Below are 23,746 nucleotides of genomic sequence, written 5' to 3' on the forward strand. Positions count from 1 at the left end.
CGTGTAATTACCTCATTCTTGGATTAGAAGTTGGAAAAACGCAAAACCAGCTTACTCTTAGATACTCGAGTAAAATTTTACTCCAGTTTGGTCGAATCTGCCCTCAGAAAGATTACATTACTCCTAATTTTAATTGAATCCATGTAATATTTTCTGTCAAAAACTATGAAACTATTAAATTAAAATTAAATAATTAAATATTTCTGAGTGCGTTAGTCCGGCTTCTGTGAATCTCGATTTGAATCGGATTCGAATTGGACGTAGTGTACACCCGCTCTAAAATACAGAAAAAATCCTTGTGTTATAATATTTTGTCAAGGTACGTTCGAGCACTAATTTGTATAATATATAACATCAAAAAGTTTTTCAATAATATATCTCAAATACAGATCGAATTTATTACTATGCATTTTAACATAGAACGATAGTTATTTTTTTAAAAAACCTTACCTCTATCCCATACGAAAATTGTATATCTATTCTATTACGTGAAACGATTAAATAAATATCAATGTTTACATAATTTAGAAATATGAAATAGTTGATGATATATTTTGTTGAAACTCCTACAATGTTCTGAAACCAAAAGGAACATTTGAGATTAAGAATTTTAATATTTTTTGTAATTTGTTTGTCTTATAAATTTTTGTTACCAAACGTGTACGAACATGATACTTAGAAATAGATCATGATTATTGTATTTTATGTTTATTGTTTTAAATACATATTTATGCTTATTTTAAGTCTTATATTTTTATTTATATTAATAAATATATTTAACAGTCTTTTAATGTATCACTAGCTATTTGACCGAGCTTTGCTTCGGTATTCGATAAAACACGAATTAAATGACATTTTCTAAAAATGATTCCTAGCTAGATCGATTTATCGCCCCCGAAACCCCCTATATACTAAATTTCATAGAGCCGATTCCGAGATTCCAATTGTATATGTATATATATACAAGAATTGCTCGTTTAAATATATAATATAAGTTGCCTTGCTATAAAGTTTAAGCTTTTTTTATTAAATGACAAATTGCGTAGTCTATGTCTATCCTGTATCCAGATGGAACGATCACACACGAAGTTACAATCTCTTTCGATTCGAGATCTATTGGTTGCGATAGCGCCTTCTGGACAAGATATAACCTAAAGTAAATTGAACCTTGCCTAAGAAACATAAAGTTCATAATATTACATTACCTGTATAAATGCAAATATTTAATTTCATGTCATTATGTGAATAAGAGTGAACTATAACCACTCTAGTGTTGGTTTATTTTCGTTTGTCTTATTAAGTTTATTGTAATAAGGGATATTTTTGAAAAACAATAGTTACGTCCTTTTGGTTTACAGAGCTCTCTAGTCTCCTATATAGTAATGTGGAGGCGGCTAGTTATCGTAAGCTTTGTACGACTTGTATCTAGTGTAAGTGTATTTATGGCACGCTGTGCCGGTGTTCAATAAAATTCTGAACAAATATTCGAGCGTTTTTTTTTTTATTTTCTTTATTACATTTAGTATTTAGATTTTTTTGTCACGCTAAAATGAGAGAAAATTTGTTTCTACTATTCGCTATTAAAATATTAAGTACAATCGCGTAGAATATACGTTGACAAATATTTTTATTTTAACCCAAAGATACTATATTTTATTCAATACTCTTATAAATTATAGTAATTACTATCCATAATAACGTTATATACATAAATAGATAAAAAAATAGCGACGAACTCGTTTGGAAGTGGTGACGTTTACGTGACCCAATTTGAGTTATTTTGCGATAAAGGCAGAATCGATGGTAGGGGTAGTTTGCGCGCGCCTGCCGCAGTCTCGCGCCAACTGTCAGCCCGGCTGAACGCGACTGTACCTGGTATGTATGACGTAAACTTACAAATTTTTTAAATTGCTTTGTTTTAAATTTTAGTGTACTTTTTTTAAGTTGGAAGTGTTACATTTTTTTTGTTTCTTTATGTGCTGCATTGCGAAATGTTTGCTTTGGCTAGCGTATTTACTTTATTCTTGTTCTTTGGTTTTTAGTTCTTATTACTTTTCAAAAGTGTTTGAAATTTTTTTTAAAAACTTTTCGTGTGCGATAAAATAATATTTTTGAAGATTTGCATGTATGTTTTTATTATATTATTGAAATTGCATAATTTCTTTTACTAATACGTAAAATATTATTTAACATTAAAATCAAACTAAAATTATTTTTAGACATTTATTTTACTAAACGGATATTAAACTACAGTGGTTTTTATAAGTACCACATGTGAAAATAAAATATTATAATTCATAATAACCAGCTAGGGTGTATTTAATATGAGACAGTAGTTTTGTCTCTATACAATATGTAATTTATTAAAATAAGTGTTGCCAATGCTATTAATGTAAGGTTAATGACATCAAAACTCCGTACCAGGATATTATAATTGAAGTGTAACACTCGCGCTCGCGAGTGTACTCGATGCATTTTGCCCAGCGAAACGATATCAACGAGCACTCCGCACTCAACACTTTACACCTGCATAAACTTTTCCATATTGTGTGCTAATATTCTAAATGCGAAAGTTTTTTTAAATACGGGCAAACGAGCAAGCGTGTCACCTGATGGAAAGCAAATACTGTCGCACATGGACACTAGTTACAAGAGCTGCAGGTGCGTTACCAGCATTTTAAGAGGCTTGCTTTGTGAACTCACCCTTTCCTTTTAGGGTCGGTTCACACGAAACTTTCGTCTAATATTCCGCACCTTGTATCGTGTCGTGTTAACTGACGCCTGCAACTCCGTAGCGCCAATATTCGTGTCGCGCGGGAATCGTACATTTTTCCCAGAAAAAGTATCCTATGTCCTTTTCTGGTACTCCATGAAATGTATGGATTTACTTTGACATTTTACATTATTAATAACTTATATTATTTGAATAATAAATACCGACTTTTCTCGGGACTCAAAGCATATTATCCTCATCTAAATGAATGGATTGGTTTGGTGTTGTCTCAAGTCAATGGAAAGACATAATATTTTCGTAAAGCAGTAATAATAGTTTTTTCAGACAAACTATTCAGGTGTGATATCAAGTTTATAATATTATCAATTTCCTATAATATTGCTCTGAAAATAACTTCGACAAGTTTTGAATTTTGAAAAAATCATTAAAAACTAGATGATCAATGAACTTTGTATCATTTAACTCAAACATTTTCTACGGTCTAAAACTTCCTTGGATTTTCACGAATATTTCAAGACTAGAATTTGCAAAATCGGTTAAGCCGTTCTCAAGTTTAAGCGAGAATAACAAAATTTATATAAATATTTAAATAGTTTCGGAGTTTATCGATGAAAACGAAAGAATAAATTCTAAAGGTTAACCTTTACTGGTTATGTAAAGAATAGGAACAAAGAAGGAAGTTTAATAATTAATGAGTTAAAAGTTAAACGCAACGAGATATCGAGGAAACTTTAACTGCACGGCTTTTACTCTGTTATTATTTTTAACGGGACGTAGAAACTGGGTTAATGTATTTAATCTTTGATCTGAAATGTAAGTAGTTTTATATTACGAAGTTTTTGTTGCAGTGTATTTTTAAAGTTAAAATTCTTTAAGCCCACAGCTCAAAGTACTTTTTGAAATCCATACTAACAAAATGCAAAAGTGTCTCTGCGTCTGAAAGTGTGTAACTCTTCTCGCCCAAACCGCTGAACCGATTTAGTTGATATTTGGTATGTTAATACTTTGAGTCCCGGGGGCGGGGAAGGTTAGGATACTGCTTATCCCGGAAAAATTTACGGTTCCCGCGCGATAAACGAATTTTGGCGCAACAAAGTTGCGGGCGACATTCAGTCTTATTAGAAATAATTTGAATTCGTCTGATTATGTTATCACCTCAGTGAGCTATACTGTACTCGGTGAAGCATGGTGGTAGCGGTCATTGACTCCCTGTCAAAAAAAAATTTCATTTTCTCTATAAACCGTGATTGAAAATGGACTAGGAACATCTGACACTTCATTATCAATCGCGGTTAATATAGAAAATGACGTTTTTGACAGGGAGTCAATGACCGCTACCGCCATGTTTCGCCGAATACAGTATAGCTTATACAGCGCGATGGTTGTCTGTGCACTCTACCTCTACTTGAACTTTTTTGGAAAAATCGCTTAAAAGTTGTTTAAGCTCTCTCTTATTATTCGAAATAAAACAAACTACTTACTATTTTATCCAAAAGGAGTAAAACCAATTTTGTTCATTTATGTGTTTAATTAATTTCCGCGGGATTCATTTTTTTCGCAAACGCAGGGTATTCATATGGAATGTTGCTTATATTTTGGAATAGTCCCCCCGCACCTCAGCCCCCGATTCCTCGGAGCTCGTGCGGAGTTTATATCGATTAAGGCGACCTTGGAGTCGCGACTCAGCTGGCCGTGACTCCTGCCGCGCCCAACACTCGCGCCCTAAGCCCCGCAACGCACTTACGTGTCCCCCGGTATCGCTACAACATATTATATAGATATTTTAGGTACATAAGGAGCAATCGAGAGTTTGAGTATACATTTTTGAATGGAATCATTGTAGTAAATTAAATGTTTAAATGCTCATGTATATAATTTAAAGCATTACAATCGTGCTTGGCATTAAAAAAATTGTGAAATAAATGTAAAGGCAATTTCAAGAAATAAAAACAAGTGAGTAACCAATTATTAATTATTTATTTAGATTTTTTGTTTTTGTATTACTTAATTGAGGTTTCTGTTTCTTCCCTTAACAAGGAAAAATGTACCACATTGTTTATGTTATTCATTGATAAACAAAACAAAGAGTAAGTGTTTTTGAAGACAGATTTTCCGGTTTTGCTAGTTTGGGAAAATACTATTTACTACAGAGTTCTATTGTTAGATTCCCTCAATGTCCTTGTAGGTCTCTCGTACGCCTGCGCAGTAGAAACCTGAATAGGCGCCCAATAGTCTGTGCCTTCTGAAGATAAGACACAATAATCCATACTTGAGATACTTAATACAAAAATGTCTTTTATACTTTCATATTGTACAAAACATGTTACATCGTTAAACTGAAGAGAGTTCCTATAAAATTTTTAGATGAAAATATTTTAAGGGTAATTTTGTTTTGCCCTTTTGCCAACCAACGGTTCTCCGCGTGAGTCGTTGTCTAAAAAATGTGCAAACGAAGTTACGGACCAAAACTAGTATGTTACAAAAATGTTTAATATTTACCTTTAAAATATTTAAAGTTGTAATTTGTTAAGTTTTAAGACTTTATTTCTCAAAAAATCAATTATACCATTAATGATTATACAAGGCCAGAAACACGTGTTACAAAAATAAATTGAATGATACAATTGGCAAACCCTATTACTTTACATTTCTCATTAATATCATTATATATCTCTCGCAATTTGTCAATGCATTGCGAAATTATGAATAAATAAATAAATAAAAATTGGATACTACAACTTAGAGAACAATAACAATAACTGCTTCATAGGAATAAAATATTATACGTATTTTATCAACTTTAAAAGGGAATATGATAAAATCGGGCTGCTACGCGTTTTCGTAGCGCAGTGTAGCACCGTAGCAGCGTCGTAGCTCCTACGTAACCTTTAGGCTGGCCGCATGTAACACGTCATGTTGTCCGCAAGTCAAAATACTTGAAACTTATAGTTTCTTAAAAAAAAACTTTATTAAAACAAATACAAAGGATTACAGTAACTACAAGGTTATATATAAAACTAAAGTCTTAACTAAGGTGAAGCTACAGTATGAATCCCTGTTCTGCCGCTTGTTGGCCTTTATATAGCAGGTGGCGCGGTAGTGGTGGTTTCCATGAAGTAGCATTTCAATGGTCCTTTGTTCTTGCTTCCAACAATAATGTTTACTTTGGCTTATTGTTTATCAGCAGCGCTCGGTTTACCGTCCAAGGTGTCATCATCGACGTTTCCGGATGGTCTTCATATACTTTAGTATTTGGATTAATATTTGTGTTAATTTCCTTTTTAAAACTAACTGTGAGGTTCCGGGTGGCGTTACTCTCCCCCCCTAAATTTGAAGTCCGGGATTTCCAAATTCCGGATCTGAGGAATTTAAGCAGAATTATTAATATTATAATTATGGTTAAGGTTGTTACCCAACTGTACTGGATTATTTGATGCTGCTGGTTGAAGTCGAATGCTTCCAGATTCTTCAACTGTTTTAGCCTGTTTTCAACCTTTTTAGGATCGTAAGTAAGTTCGATCTCCGTTGCTGTTTCGATTACGGGGATCTCGATGTTTGCAATAATAATTTTGTCACTGGACTCCTTTGTTTGCAGCATTTTCAAGCCTGAAACATTCAATTTGCAATTCTCGCCATAGAGTATATTGGAACCTTTTAACCATGTTATCTCTTTATGGTTATTACAGTCGATGCTGACTTCCGTTGTTTTATTAAAATACATGTAGATACTTTTGGGCGATATTTCGGTGATTTCCTGTATGGGACACCTTACATGGACAGTTTTACATTTATTACTTTCTTTTCTGTATATTATCTCCGTTTCGCACGAATCCGCCTGTACTAATTTTCCTTTACATATTAAGTTATCTAATTCGATGCAATCTTCGGTCTCGTACATTTCTTCCTTGTCGTATGCCAATGTAACTTTTCGTATTATAGGATAGGTACAGGAAGGATTGGATTGGATTATAGGTACAATTTTCCGAGTACTATAATATTTTTCTTTAACTAAAGGTATCCTTATTATAAAATATGCTGTCTGATCTATAATTCTACATGCTACTTCTATAAAGGTCTCTATATCATTTAAATTTTTAGATATCATTACAGCGTACGTTACAGAACTACGAATGCTCCCTAACCTATCTTTTATAGGCTTTATTTCTAACTTATGGATAATTGTCCACTGTCCTTCTATTATACGGGATGGTTTTGAATCTACTAAAATTACATTTTCGTCTGGCGTTAATTTCCTGAACTTGTAACCAGTGATGACGACGATTCTGAAACAATTTCAAGTTCTTCCAAATGATATGTCCTACCATTATTTAACGTGTATTTATTATTAGGTTCTACGCTTACAATTGTGTATGGACCCAAAAATCTCGACTTCGTCTTATGTCGGTCCGCCATACTATTCTTTAAATATGCAACGTCACCTACTTTGTAAGTCTTAACGTTTTTAATACCTTTATTTATTCTATTGTTTCTACTTTCTTTTTGCTTAGTTAACAATTCCTTTACATTTTTATTTAAATTTTTACAAAATTCTTTCTGCTGGGCAGTGTACCTTTGTATAACTACTTTCCTGTTTTCAAAGCTTCGCAATCTAGGCTTTCTACCAAAATGCACTTCAAATGGGGACATATTAATTGCACTATGTGTAGTATTATTATAGGCGTGTGTAATATAATTAATTTTTTGAGTATTATCTAAATCAGAATCTTTTTGTAATCTAAATAATTCCTGAATAGTATTATGAAGTCTCTCTACATCCGAATTTGATTTATGGTGTTGTGGTGATGTAGTATGATCTTGTATGCTATAAGTTAAAAATAATTCTTTAATTATCTCACTACAAAAGGACTGCTCTCCATCGTGAACAATTTTCTTCGGTGCTCCTATCATCGCAAAAATTTCCGATAAAGTATCGTAAACTCTACTTTTCTCTACAGGTTTAATAATAGCCAATTTCGAAAACTTATCTATTACGGTTAGATACCAATTTCTTTCTAATGACATAAAATCGGTGTGCCAAATTTCCATAGGCTCATTAGGGGTTTCTGTTTCTAAGGATAAAGTTACATTAGGATGTCTATTATATTTTTCTGTTTTACAAAGTTCACAATTATTTACATATTTCTTAATTAATTTTCTCATTTTTTCAAAATAATACTTTTCTCTCATTTGTTTATACATACTTTCTATACCTGTGTGTCTATTATCTACTAAATGATGTTCCTTAATTAATTTTAACTGTTCCTCCCTACTATCTACTTCTATTAATGTTTTCGTATACCTAACTGGCTTAAACTTCGAATGATCAAACTCTTTCCTATAAACTTCGGAAACTTTATAATATAATTCATCGTTAGGGATGATAAATGCATAATTACCGGTGGATAAATATTCTAACATATATTCTTTTATTTTATCGTACATATTACTATCCGGTGATATATAAAAATATAACATACCATTTTCCCTTTTTGCTTCACTACACGGGGCTAATTCGAACACTACACGTCTTAACCGTTTGGATGGATAACTATGAATAGAAGGTATGCCGGAATCGTTTCCGTCCCGACATGAATGCACTGTGTTTATAGAAGACTCGTTGCTTTGGTTTACTAATGACGCATTGTCTTTGTTCGCTAACTCGCTATCGGACATCCAAGAATTTATGTTTGAGTTTAAAGGGGTATTGTTTAAAGAAGGATGTGTACTACATTGGGCTTTAATAGACTCATTGTCTGATGTGTGGAATAGTTTGATTCTACTAAGTGCATCGGCTACATGATTTTCCTTACCTTTCACGTGCTCTATACTATAGTCATAATCTTTTAGTTTCCATCTTGTAAGACGTTGATTCGGCTCTTTTAATTTAGACAACCAAATTAATGCTTTGTGATCTGTTCTTAAAATGAACTTTCTTCCGTAAATATAAGGTCGAAATTGTGTTACTGCATATAAAATTCCTAATAATTCTTTTTCCGTTGTATTATATTTTTGCTCTGTATTACTTAAAGTTCTAGAGGCATAAGATATCGGATGACTATCCTGACTTAAAACAGCACCTAACGCAATATCAGAAGCGTCGGTGGTAATTACAAATGTTTTATTAAAATCTGGAAAAGCTAATATTGGGGCATTCATTAATAAATGTTTACATGCTTCGAATGATTCAATATATTTTTTATTTTTTATATCTATCGTCGCGTTTTTCTTTGTAGCCTCTGTTAATGGTTTCACAATTTTACTAAGGTTGGGGACGAATTTTCTATAATAACCAATTAGTCCTAAAAATCCTCTTACTTCTTTTAACGTTTTTGGAATAGGAAATTTCTTTATGGCCTCTAATTTAGTTTGGTTTGGTTTTAACCCATCTTTATTTAATATGTGTCCTAAAAATTCAATTTCTTCTGCCATAAATACACATTTATTTTTATTTAATTTTAAATTGGCTCTACGCAAGGCTTCGAAAACTTGCAGTAGACGATTAATATGTTCCTGTTTTGTTTTTGCATATATAATTATGTCATCTAAATAAACTAAACATATACCACGCGCTATCTCGGTTTTTAGTATGTTATTCATCATACGTTGAAATGTCGCGGGAGCGTTCTTTAAACCAAATGGCATTCTAAGAAATTCATAATGACCGTTAGGGGTACTAAATGCAGTTTTTTCTATACAATCGTCACCCATAAGAATTTGGTGGTATCCAGATGTTAAATCTAACGTACTAAAATATTCATTACCTTGTAATTTTGAAAATAACTCTTCAATATTTGGCAGTGGGAATTTATCTGATTTTGTAATTTCATTTAACCGTCTATAGTCTATAACCATTCTATATTTTTTAATTCCTGACTGATCCATCTTTTTCGGTACTATATGAACTGGAGAAGACCACGGGGACTCCGAGGGTCTAATTATTTTTTCTTTTAATAATTTATCTATTTGTTTATTTACCTCCTCTTGTTGTATTTGGGGTAACCTGAAGGGTCTCTGATAAATGGGCTCATCATTAATTAAATTTATTTTATGTTTAATAGTGGTAGTCGCGCTATTTGTCACGTCTTCTGTAAAAAGGTCCTGATATGTTTCGCAAAGGTCTTTTACATTTAATAAAGCTTCGTCTTCGTTAGTCATGTGATAAATTAATATTTCTTGGTCGGGCAAAATTAATTTTCTTTCTTTTAAATCTATTTTCGCACTAATTTGTTCTATCATGTCCGTTCCCATTAATATATCATATTTTTTACTGAAGTTAAATATATAAAATTTCATTGGATCTGAACCCTGTCCAAAATATTTGTTCCAATAGGGTGTTTCTATTAAACCATTGTGGTGTGTTATGCCGTGTGACGTTCGTACTGAAAACTTCTCGGGCCTAAAATACTCTGAAAAGTGTTGAGATGCTTTTTGCGTTATAAACGATCTCTGGCTACCGGTGTCGATTAAAATTTTTAATTTGGGGCTATCTATCTCGAAATACGGTAAATACGATTTTACAAAGTTAAATTCTATGATTCTTTTTCTGGGTCTTGAGGATTTTGAAAATTTTGCATGTTTTCTTCTGATTCTAAAAATTGATCATGACAGTATTCGTCATATTCATGGGGGTATTCAAAATATGGATCCTGCTTCGATTCAGTATCCTCTGGATGGTGGAATACTTCCTCCGCTACCATGTTTCTACCTAGGGGAATTTGTCCGGGTCGAATATTCGCGGTACGCATTGACACGTCCTCTGTTGTATTCATGTTACGTCTTTGTACATTTCTAATCTGGTTATTGTTCCTAAAATATTCATGTTGAGGTTTGGAAAACACATTATTTGGGTTAGCCTGCCCCGGGCGTTGATTATTAAATTGATTCGATGGTCTTGGCAAATGCTGATTTAACGATCTAGGCGTCGGCGGGTAGGTATGTTTCGAGTGTTGTGGGTAATTAGGTGTGTAAGTATGTTTAATTGGGTTAATAATCTTTGGGGTCGGTAAAATATTCGAAAACTTCTGTTTGATATTATCAAATCTACCTTCGGCTTCTAATTGCAAAATCTTTGATATCGTTTCATTAAAACCACAGTTTGATACGTAAATTTGATCATGATATGGCAAACTATTTCTTAAAACATTCTGAGCAACATTAATGTATGGTTGCATTATTGCTTCTATAACTACCTCATTATCATAATGGTCTCCTAATTTACTTTTTATGAAAAATAATTTCTGTTTAATTTCGAAAATAAAGTCCTTAAAATTACCTTTTCTTTTTAAATTTGTTAACTCTATTAATAACGTATTAAATTCTCTATTATCACCACATTCATTCTTCAAAGTTTTTTCAATATTACTCCAACTAAAGGAGTGATTAACCATAGATAATATTAGGGATGCTCTACCCTCTATTTTACCTAGGAGCAACATCACGTTCTCCGGTTTATCGCCAACATGGTCAATCCATTTCTTGGCCGTGTTCAAAAATATATACAGAGTGGATGCGTCGCCGTCGTAAGCGGGGACGAAGTTTAACAACGTTTTTGGATCCATTTTTAGATAACTAAATGGGATCTATAAAAATAGTTGGACAAAATCTATTTGTCGAACTTGAAATACTCTACGCTTATAGAAGGAGAGTGGATTCACACTATACCTCCTAACCTAGTTTACACAGTTAAAGGATGTTAGTACAAATTTGGAATTAGTAGCAAGGATAATACTTTTACTCACAATGGCAACAAGCACAGCAACCTCGCAGTTTGCATGTTCTCCGTATTTGACAAATTTGTTTGTTTGTGGTACCTCAGCACAAGGTCTTAAAAGACTCCGTATACTTTACGTCGCTGGGCCCCACGTTGGGCGCCAGTCAAAATACTTGAAACTTATAGTTTCTTAAAAAAAAACTTTACTAAAACAAATACAAAGGATTACAGTAACTACAAGGTTATATATAAAACTAAAGTCTTAACTAAGGTGAAGCTACAGTATGAATCCCTGTTCTGCCGCTTGTTGGCCTTTATATAGCAGGTGGCGCGGTAGTGGTGGTTTCCATGAAGTAGCATTTCAATGGTCCTTTGTTCTTGCTTCCAACAATAATGTTTACTTTGGCTTATTGTTTATCAGCAGCGCTCGGTTTACCGTCCAAGGTGTCATCATCGACGTTTCCGGATGGTCTTCATATACTTTAGTATTTGGATTAATATTTGTGTTAATTTCCTTTTTAAAACTAACTGTGAGGTTCCGGGTGGCGTTACTCGCATACGATTTCCGTATTCGGGAATCCGAATGCATAGAATCAGTAGAAAAAACATATTTTACTGGCGCACACGTTCGCTTTTTTCCGAACGGAACGAATTCCGCACGTACGTTTCAAAGCAAGCCGGCGCATCGCGCGTGCAAATAATGAACGTTTGCACTAGTCTCACGGAATTCCGAATATGGAAAACGAATTTGGAAATCGAATACGGAAAACGTGTGTTCGCGGGCATCCTTATAAATAGTACAATTATTAGTACTAGTTGAATTAATTGATACTCATACAGTTTGACATATTTTCTCAATGAGTTTCTAAAATACTTAGTAACATAGAATATCATTGTATTTTCTATAGCCCGCGCACACGTTTAAGAACTTTCGGCGAAACTGAAGAGAGCAATAGACGCATGTATACAATATTTAAATATGAATACTAATGACATGCTGGCTGCCAATAACGTACCACCGCGATTTATATTTGTCAATCTGTTCTGCGGTTTAAGCGTGAAAGGATAACAGACAGACACGTACCGCATTTATAATATTAGTATGGATAATAAGGTATAGACTAAAATAACATGGCCTAAATAGGACAGGTCACAAGCTGACGTCACCAAGCCCAGGTATTTAGGTCACAAGAACATACGTCACAGCAATGTCGAGCCTCCACAGCCTTACTCTAACTACTCTGTTTTCGGAAATCAAGTCGGGGCAGAGGTATAGGTCTGTCTACCAGAATCTGATGGCAAAAAGTGAGAAAATAAATTGACTCTAGCAATACCGGGGTAATTGGAATAAAATAATTTCATCCTTTTTTATTCCTTTAGCGGCTTATTTCGTGTGTGAAACATGCAAATACATAAATTTATCCAATGATCAAGGATATTTTTTGAAAATCTGCTGTCAAAAATTGCCATTAGATTCTGGTAGACTATAGATACTGGCCTGTCTGGCACATACACTATACAGTAAACAATAATCCTACCAAAATGCAACATGTTAAAGTTAATATACCTAGCGGAATAGAGCAACAATCTCGAGCTGTCAAACGAAACCGAAATTGGTTTCATCTGTGTGTAAAAATATGTGTACGTATACACTTACACAAGCATGACTGAACATGATTTCTATGAGATTAAATTGTGCCGACTGGACGTCAAAAAAAGAGTGCTGCTATCATGTATCACACGTCTCTTTTTACCACGCATGACTGAACATGATTTCTATGAGATTAAATTGTGCCGACTGGACGTCAAAAAAAGAGTGCTGCTATCATGTATCACACGTCTCTTTTTACCACGCAGTGTTATTGATAGTGACATCTCTCTTGCTCAGGCCTTTGTTTCTCTATTCCGCTAGGTATATTAACTTTATGGTCATAACAGAATATTGACAGAAACGTTGTCAAACGTCGAACAAAACTTTTTGTATACTCTCTGTGTCGGTGCTGCCTCTTCACGATTAAGCCACTGAAACGATTTTGATGAAAGGTATGGAGATACTTTGAGTCCCGGGAAAGGACAAAGGATACTTTTTATCCTAAAAAAATGTACGGTGCCCGCGCGAAAAACGAATTGGGCCCAACGGAGTAGCAAGCGTCATCTAGTAACTAAACATATTTTTTAATAACTTTAAAACTTCATATGAAGTGAAGTCAGAGCTAAATCCATCTATCGGCCAATCAAAGCTCTAAAGCTCAATACCTGAAAGCTCGGTGAAGCTCGCGCTTTCACACAGGTAGAGCTTAAAGCTGTTGCGTCTCCGATCAATACTGAAGAGCTTAATGCAGAGCGAACTGTGACGTAGTATTGTATCTTTTTATGATGTTATTTCTATAGTAATTATTATATTTTTATTATATTTTTTTAATATATTTTTCTATTATGATACACTTTGTTACCGGAAACAAGTAGATTTATATGGTTAAATTTTTTATACAGGGTGTATTATCGCTGCTACATTGATAGGTGACTCTATTATATAATAACCCAAACACATCCTAAAGTTTATTCACTAAAGTATATCCGGGTTCCTAGTTACATTGCTGAAATAATTCAAAATGCCTGTAGCAGATGTCGCCCCGCAGTTTTCGCAGATTCCAAGATCGCGCTATCGTTGTTTAATTGCTTTTCAATGACCTAGTTCGTACCTGTTTATTTTATTATACTATGTTGATGTTAAGGATCACTAAACTTAGTCACGACTTTTTGTACGAATACTTGTTATGACTTTTAAGTAACAAGGTATTCGATAAAATCTTGAAATACGTCAAACGCTGTACAAAGATGGTTAAATAAATGCCTTTGGAGTATTTTAAAGACCTTAAAGTATACATTATCATCATCAGCATAATATGCTGTCGACTGCTTTGCCGTCCTTAATATTGCAGTTAAATTTAGAGCAAATTGAATTAGTAAAATTGGGCACGATAATATGATCTAACGACCGTCGCAATATATAGTGCGACCACAGTTCTTTCTTGCTGTACTTAGAGGTTTTAAACATTTCTATTCTTAGTGAATTATGTTCAAAGTTATAAGCAAGAGTAGAAACACATAGTTAAGTATATTTACGCCTTTAAAATATGGCAAGCGTTCACAAGTACTAGATGAAAGTGGTTTTAAAGAACGTTCGCTCGGACGCCCACACATACTGCGCAACGGAATGAAAATGAATGCTTATGAGTACTGGAGAGGGAAGAGTCTCTTCCGAAGAGACCAAACAAAACAGAAATATATTAATATTTAATGTTATTATTGCTTTTCTTTTAAAAACACTTATCGGAATATTCTTTCTTTTAATCTATGTTATTTTTTTATATTAGTGATATGATATGAAAAGAACCTATATCTTGAAGTGTCTGAAGAACTTCTAAGTTTATTACCATTTTAATTTCTCTTGTAGAATCACAAATTATGGCGATCTGAGGGATGGCTGCCTCGGCGTAGCCACAAGCAGTATCTTCGAACTTAAATTTTAAAAGTAAGTTTTTAAACTCTTTCATGTTTATACATTACTAGCTGTCCCGGTGAACTTCGTGTCACTTTAAAACTTTCTCTGGACTTCTACGAATATTTTAAGACTAAAATCAGCCCAATCCGTTCAGCTGTTTTCGAGTTTTAGCGCGACTAATACGTTTGAAAATCCATTTTAACCGACTTCCAAAAAGGAGGAGGTTATATGTTCGGCTGTGGAGATTTTTTTATTTTAATTTTTTTATATATAAGATAATAATTACTAAACAACCTTGGTTACCGGAAAATTATATACTTGACCATACAATGGTTTTTGGCAATGGCAACCGATTTCAATGAAATTTTGTATGCATATTCGTTAAGCCTGAGAATAGGTTTTTATATAGTTTTTATATTGATACTAGAAATAATTTATATAGCAGAACAACATTAGCTAGGTGAGCTAGTATTATGAAATATGAATATATCAGAAGCTATCTGACCCGGCAAAGTCGTTTTACCATATAAATTATTTCTAGTATCAATATCATTTTGTTGTTTCTCAGGCCTAACGAATGTGTATCCCGTGGCTCTGCCTTAAGCGGAAGAGCAGGAACACCGTTGGGGTTTTAGTGGGTATGCCCGGGCGCGGCCCCCAGGGTGTCCCACATACTTTTTTTTTTTTTTTTTTTTTTTTGTGCGCATGGTAAACCCATCATGGGTGCCCCGGGTTGGGGATGTGCCTCAGTTAGCTGAGTGTCCCACATACCTCGGCAGCCCTCCCCAGACTGCCGGGGATGCGTAAACGCATTTCCCCAACAATAAAAAAAAGGCCTAACGAATGTACCTATGTACAAAATTTCATTAAAATTGGTTGAGCTGTTTTGAAAGAGTTCGAGCACAAACACTCTGACACGAGAATTTTAATACAGATATTAATATAGCAGAGATTTTCAGATGCCGGCGCGCGTGGTGAGCGGGCGGGCGGTGGGGGGCGCGGAGGTCAGCGTGGCGGACTCGCCGCTGGCGACCCTGGAGTCGCTCACCCAGGCCGCCGTCATCGCGGTCATGGGCGTCGCCATCGTCGTCTCCAACCTGCTCATCATCGCCGCCTTCGTTAACTTCAAAGGTGAGAGAAATCTAAAGGCTACGTCTATACAATGGAATCACAGAAAACGTTTAAAATCTTTCTATTAGTAAATTTAAAAAAGTAGTAAAATAACGTTTGTATGCTAAAGGTTATTATAAAATCAATGATTTCATTAACTTGGGAATAGGGTGGCCCCATAAGCGCTATTATACTTTTTATTGTTAAAAGATATTATAAGTCATAAATCATAACAGCTTATTGTTAAGTATATTATTACTTTTTGAAAAGATTAATAATTTTACATCTATTTTGGTAGAAGATGGCTCCGTGCAAGTTTACTACGCTGGTTCTTCTAGCCGGGTTAGTTCCGACGTACAGAAAATTTTTTTGTAAAAAATTAACCCTGAATAAAAATTATTTGATTTTGATTTTGGCACACACAAACACGGTCGCGTTCTTTTGCCACGTTTTTTGGTCACGTCGAGTTTTTGTCTCCTGCGATATAATATAATAAGTAACACATTAAGGTTTTATTATCCTACTAATATTATAAAGGCGAAAGTTTGTTTGGATGTATGGATGTGTGGATGTGTGGATGTATGGATGTATGTATGTTCGTTACTCTTTCACGCAAAAACTACTGAACGGATTTTAATGAAGCTTTACAATAATATAGCTTATACATCAGAATAACACATAGGCTACAATTTTAACCGACTTTCAAAATGGGGGAGGTGTTATGTTCGTTTTCTTATATTCAACGATTACTCCGCCGTTTGTTAACCGATTTTCAAAATTTTTCTTTTGTTATATAGGGTATCATCCCAATTTGGTATTATATTCACAAAAAGTGGTGATCTGATGAAGGATCCATAAGTAATCGAGGGAACTCCTCAAAACTTATAGGGAAACATGTGGTGACTTCGGTTTCGTGAGAAGTATTCTAAGCATATGCTACCAACAAGTAAGATTTTGCACCGAGATATACCTGGTATACCGTGGTTCGGAAGGTGCTGAGAGAACTCCTGATTCTTTATAGATACAAGTTTGGGAGTTTCGGCGTTTGTTTTAAGAACAGAAAGCATATTATGCTACTATGCAAATTACATTCATCATCATCATCATCATCACTACCATATTATACCATTTCATAGTCTTTTAGATCGAGACTCGAGTTTGTCAAGCGATAATTTAAAAAAAATCTATACCTACCTAATATTATAAACCTGAAGAGTATGTTTGCTTGACGCGTCAATCTTAGGAACTACAGGTCCGATTTGAAAACTTATCTCAGTGTTAGATAGATCATTTATCGAGTAAGACTATAGGCTATATATTATCACGCTAAAACTAATACGACCGACGAAACTCAGGAAAATGTGGGAAAAACGGGGGAAATATTTTTTATGGGAAAATGTACGGTTTCTGTAAAATTCCTAAATAATGCGGCCGAAGCCGCGCGGGACATCTAGTCACCTAATAAATTCTTAATTTTTGACACTATTACTATTTGGGGACACCAATGTTTCACTTACATGCTATATATTTTTACGCTAACTGAACTACATAGGTTATTCTATAATAATATAATAGTCATTAAAAATTTATTAAAAGTATCAATGGTCATAAAAAGTGGGAGGTGATTGACATTGTTTAAGAAACCTTACAAAACGCAACATTTACTAAGGATGAAGGTTGCGAAATTAATTAGACAATTATATTGTAGTAAAGTCAAATACTGACTGAAAAAGTGAAAACCGATTTTCTTTATACATTCATGAGTTTTTCTTAGACACTTTATATTATTAATAGTCTAAATTATGCGTTATTTAAACATTGCGTGCAGGAAATCACGTGGAAACCTTATATTTATGGTGAAGCCAAACGAGCGTATTTTGTGAGTTAGTGGCAGAATTTCGGTCACGTAAATTGTTTTTCATATTTGTTTGTAAAAATAAACCGTGTGAGGAATACTCACGACTCATAAAATTACGCTCGTTTGGCCTCACCCTTACACCAAACATTAAAGTCGGTCGGGGCTTCAGTTTTATTAAGCATTCGTATAAATTGTGTGCGGTTGCAGGTCTCTCGCACGAGGTGATCAACTACTACCTCCTGTCCCTGGCCGTGGCCGACCTGCTATGTGGACTATTCGTGGTCCCTCTGTCGGTGTACCCCGCGATCACGGGCCGCTGGATGTTCGGCGACCTCATGTGCCGACTTGTCGGCTACATCGAGGTCACCCTCTGGTCCGTCTCGGTCTACACGTTCATGTGGATATCCGTAGACCGGTACCTCGCCGTCAGGAAACCTCTCCGCTATGAGACGGTTAGTGCGACGGTAGCTATCCCTTTCTTTATTATTATCGTCTCTGCACCCTTCGAGTTGTGGTGGTTTGGTTCTATTGACGGTACGGTCTTTAGCGCTTTGTTAGCTTCGATGTTTGACGCAGTCGTTTCTCGCTGGCATGCTTTGAGACCGCTCCGAGGTCGGGAAGCGTCTGCTTCGGGCGTAGCGAGCCCGCTCCCAGCATGAAAGTACCCTTTGTCATTTCGTCACGGAAATGACGACGAAGTTCCAAATTCTAAATCGGTTCGTTTTTAAATTAAAAATTTTTGTAATTGACAAGACTACGAAGGTTTTAAGGGATACCTTCCTGTTTTAATGCATGGTTTATGATAATAATAGATAATTTAATATGTTAGCATGGAGAAAGATAAATTTAATAATACATCGCATGGTTGTAATAAATGCTAGAATTCTCAATAGGGATACATACATTTTTTATTAAAGAAGTCATCAGAGCCAAAATACCATAAACGATCACATCTCACCCACATAATATCATTCTCACGACTCTTCTCTTGATAGTTTTTATTATTCTAAGAAATGTTCTATTTTTATCAAGTATACAATATTACAGTTACCTTACATTACAACATGTTTAAATAGGAAATAATTAGAATTTTTAAAATTAACGATTTAAAATCGAGATTGATTTTAAACATTCAACTTTATCTGAAAGAGAAAATCGGATCCGAATCACAATTCGAACTAGAATAGATATGTTATCATTTAGAGAAAACTACACCTAAAGTGTACCTATTAAGTTATGCCACCTTTTTAAAATATGTGGTAAATAAAATATATTGGTACACTAAATGTACAATATGAATACGAGCAATAAGAAACTTGCTATCGATGCCATATGTTATAGCTTCATGATACTCTGGTATGAATAAATAATAGAACATAGTATGGTATATTTTCTACTAATAATAGTATCATAATTATTCCTATAGAAGTTTTTGCCCATCATCATTCATGCCCATGGTAATATGTGTCGTAACATCGTACGAAAAAACGCAAGAAACGGAAAAAGGTTTTATACAGAATGGTAGAAAAAAATATTGTAATTGTGCAAAGTACCTTACGGCGTTGCATTCAGAAATCATCTGTTATCTATTAACTAAACAGTAAGCATTATTTTTTTATGATTAAAAAGTATATGATTTAAATAAAAGATACTAAAAACATTACAGAAAATAAGTTTAAATGAAAAATTACGGAGACAATAGCAAAGTTATGACGCCAGAAATAGCGTACGGGCCTGAATGGAGCATTCATAGTCCGGCTTTAAACAGACAATGGAAACACATTGTAAAAATACTGTTATTATATATCTCAGAAGAATACAATATAGCGTCAGAATAAAAAATTGTATATTATGATTAATTGATATTAAAAAGGTTTCCATTTTAGATTCGAATTTAATTTTGAATTGTTTCGTGCGATGTTGCGTGCATTTAAACTCTTGACTAGAAGTATAAAAGCCTATAAAAATGTATTAAACTTTTTATAATAAAATATAAGAATCCTGTTTGTTGATATTATTTATACGCACTTTGTTGAACTAGAAGCAAAAATGTATCAATTTATTCTTGTAATATTTTCCGTATTTCTAATTATTAATAACTAATTTTGAGTTTCAAGATCATATTATATTTCCATAACTTGCGATTAGCACGATAATTACATTGATATTTCATCAAAATGATGATGTGTTAATCGCAACTAAAAATATAAATGACACAAAAAAAACAAAGGCTTTTGCATTTCTACTCAGAGTGTCCAAGAACTTTTTGAACAAATAATAGCACAGTATGTCGATAGGTACAAACGCGAACAAGAAGTCAGTGTTGGATGGTGTTCACTTGGATTTCCGCCGCCATGCTATGCTGTCCACCGCTGCTCGGATACAAGAAGGACGCCAATTTCGACAAGGAGACCTTTATTTGTATGCTAGATTGGGGCACCACGTACGCTTACACGGCAACCCTCGCCATACTTGTCCTTGGACCGAGCGTCATATCGATCGTTTACAACTACTTCTACATTTTCTCCATGAAGCGGAAGCTTAACAGCGGAGTACCTATTCACGATAAGGAGTACGCTACGGCGTTGGCTGAGAATCTAGCGAACCCTAGCCACTGGATGAGTTTTGTTTTAGTGTCCGCTTTCTGGCTCAGCTGGGCGCCTTACGCTGGCGTTAGGCTCTACGAGTACGTCACAGATCAGGAGCTGAAGATACCCATGCTCCATTTCGGCGTAGTCTGGCTAGGTATACTGAATTCGTTTTGGAAAATCGTTATTCTCATAGCTCTCAGTCCTCAATTCCGCCTGGCGCTCCGAATACTCTGCCTCACCGCTTGCTGTCGAAGCAAAAGCCGACTTCAAGCTGAGCTAGTCGGGCTGGATAACGATGACTAAGTTAAGTAAGTCATACTAACGGGAATATCGCTAAAAGCGTTTATGGTCACAATGACGAAGTCAATAGTCTCCACAGGTTTTCCTTTTGTGCGGATCTAGTATAGTAGAAAAACGTGCTCAACAATATAAAATAACTAAATATTAATATCTTTTTTCGAGTAAATTATCTCAATGTTAGTTCTATAATGGATTGAGAACTCTACGGTGATCTAACTTCTAGATAAAGATATAAAAATGTCATCAACATACATTCATTTATGATCATGCCTTTTATAATGACACAACTTGACTTAAATTATTCTTAGAATTATTATAATGCTATATAATCTTGTTATATCAATCAGAAATTTTCTTGTACGGTTATGTTCAATTAAAATTTTAATTTTGTGAATACTTCTGAGTCGTTTATGGATATATTATGGTCTGTATTTTTAGAAATATTTTCAATCACATAATTAATACATTAGTAATAAGTTAACAACAACACACAAAAGTCATTCCATTTATTAGCAATAAATTATTACCTCGATTGTTCTGACAGTATCAGGGTTAGTTCACACCGTGGTGCGACGCGACGCAATGCGATTTTACGATACATAATAGCGAAATACGACGCGCTACGCAACGCTGTATTTTATTCCTAACATAAAAGCTTCGTTTCCTAGCTTCGCATCGTGGTTTGAACTAACACTTAAAATTTTTGATAGACTGTGGAAAAAGCTACTGATGTAAACAAAATAAATTAAAAACAACAAAAATCACTATAAAAGTCATTCCGTAATTTAGCTTATTGTTAAATAGATGAACTATTTACACTTGTTTATTGTTCGTAGTGTTTAAAAAGATATATGCAGATGTTAGGTGTTTAACGCGTGATCACAAAATGATAAAAATAATCTTACACCAAACGAAATTAGTAACATTATATGGACCTCTCTGCCGTAACGTTAAAGTTATCTTGTGTAAGCATTGAGGAAGACTGTATGATAACATTGTGCAATTTTTATGTTAAGTTTATCACAATATCTTCGCTAAGGGTCAAGGTGTAATATTGTGACATACGAATTTTTTCATAATAAAAACGTCTGCTGAACGCCTATCATCTAATATTGACCTAGAAATATAAATAAAAATATCATAATAGCTTATGTTGCTTCATATTTATGACAATAATATTATTTGAAATAAGCAGCTTCGATCGCAATAAACTCATATCACTTCATGTACTAGATCTTAGGGAATTTCGTAAACTGTTTACGAGAACTGCCAAATAATGGGTAATATTTTTTGCATAAATAACATTATTATAACATATAGTAGTTGTAGTTAAGATAATAATATAATGTTCAATTTATCTTATTGTGTATTTTAATTGCGAGTTGGTCTCGCGGCTTGACAAGCGACAAAATCGCGCGTTGCAAGCCACCGGTGTGTACTCGCTTTAGAGTGTGAGTCTCCAATTTCTAAAGAAAGGCGTGGCAAAAAATTCACATTCCTCATTGTATTAGTTGTATAGTTTCGTCACGTCGCGTCTCGCCTTAATTTTGTGGAGAATTCGCATCGTTTCGCTAAAATTAATTAAATTCGTTGCTTTCGAGGACTCACACTCGAAGAAAGCAAATTTTCTGCGGGCCATACACGTTCATGTAATTTGATTTCATTAGGCAAACAGTGTTGTAAAGAAGTTATCATAGCTAAAAGATTAATTCGAATAAGATCAATTTCTCTGTTGGTAATAGTAATCAATCGTCCCCACTTTGAGCCAAAAGGCCAAGCGTTACTACGTAGCGCTGGCCGCTTGGAGAAAATTTGGTCATTCATTTGGTGAAATTACTTGAACGTGTATATGGGCTTTATAGGGATAGTCGCCACATAACTGCCACATATAATGAAGAGGCCTTGTAGACGCAGCCAGTTTGTATCAGGGCAACATAATATAAGTATTGATCGTCGCCTTATACGACTGGACTGTACAAATTCATTTTACAAAAGTAGTTTTAACCGTTTTTTTGCAGGCTGATAGTCTTAACCTTCGAATGTGAAATACACTAATATGTAAAGAGCAGTAATAATTATAATAAGTTTATTTATTATTGTGTCGTTCATAAGTGTTTAGATTATAATGTTATTAATAATGTTATAATAACTTGAAATGTAACTATCCGTGTTTAGACTCTGCAATTAATTTATGAGCACAAAATATTTTTCACTATTTTTTACTTTAATCTTAATGCAGTTATTGTTTTTAATTAAATCTATTTATTTTGTGTCCGATTTGATCAAAGCGTGTTTGTGGTTATCAAAATACCATGTCTTTTCGACATGATCATCATGGATAACGTTCACCGACGTCGGTGGCATTGATACTAAGTTATAAAGAGTTCACAATTTAACACCAATTTTTCAATTGATTAGTATTAAATAATCTTGAAGTTGTATTTTACAACTATTTATTATAAAATATTAAAAAAAACTTCTTGGTATTAAATCGACATTTATGATGGAGGTGTAAGTAACTATGGTGCTACACGGCACTTTGGCAAAGTATTTAATATTAGAAACGATAATGAAAAGCATGATGGAAGGATTTTGTGTGTGTGATGTAGGCTTAGACAGGTTGATTTTATCTGAGTAGGTACTAGCTAGTACTCGCCTTTCTTGAAAAAAATACGGCAACCTAACAAAATTGCTTAATGATCATTTTACCCGATAAATTTTAGTCGTGTGGGAAAGGTTCTTAAGGTGTTAATAATTTTGTTATTTTTTTAATTCGTTATCGTTATATTTTACTTTGTCTAAGGGCCTAGTCACAATGTTGTGCATCTTTTTAGCGCATCACACACGGCGGAAGTACGTTGTAAATCTGTCAAATTTATAAAAAATGCATCTACGCGTCGCGTTGCGGTCTGAATTGACCCTTTCCCTAACAAAATTA

General features: G+C 34.2%; 1 protein-coding gene across 2 annotated transcripts; it reads left to right on the forward strand.

Moving 5' to 3' along the window:
• The first annotated feature begins 1,837 nt into the window (after positions 1-1,837).
• LOC121739423 (G-protein coupled receptor 52) lies at positions 1,838-22,883 on the forward strand. Of its 2 annotated transcripts, none has more exons than XM_042131891.1 (5): positions 1,838-1,875; positions 14,902-14,979; positions 15,909-16,080; positions 18,125-18,381; positions 20,215-22,883. In XM_042131891.1, exons 3-5 carry the CDS (start codon positions 15,909-15,911, stop codon positions 20,809-20,811), a joined length of 1,026 nt encoding a protein of 341 aa, XP_041987825.1. In that variant the 5' UTR covers positions 1,838-1,875; positions 14,902-14,979; the 3' UTR covers positions 20,812-22,883. The 2 variants fall into 2 exon arrangements, with proteins under 2 accessions (XP_041987825.1, XP_041987826.1); XM_042131892.1 differs by having other exon boundaries at positions 18,125-18,369.
• The last annotated feature ends 863 nt before the right edge of the window (positions 22,884-23,746 follow it).

The sequence above is a fragment of the Aricia agestis genome, chromosome Z, assembly GCF_905147365.1.
Source record: "Aricia agestis chromosome Z, ilAriAges1.1, whole genome shotgun sequence".
Classification (NCBI taxonomy): Eukaryota; Metazoa; Arthropoda; class Insecta; order Lepidoptera; family Lycaenidae; genus Aricia; species Aricia agestis.

Coding starts and splice junctions, on each gene's coding strand:
- LOC121739423 (XM_042131891.1), top strand. CDS start 15,909: ATGCCGGCGCGCGTGGTGAGCGGGCGGGCGGTGGGGGGCGCGGAGGTC. Junction 16,081..18,124: donor CGCCTTCGTTAACTTCAAAG/GTGAGAGAAATC, acceptor GTGCGGTTGCAG/GTCTCTCGCACGAGGTGATC. Junction 18,382..20,214: donor ATGAGACGGTTAGTGCGACG/GTAGCTATCCCT, acceptor GTATGTCGATAG/GTACAAACGCGAACAAGAAG.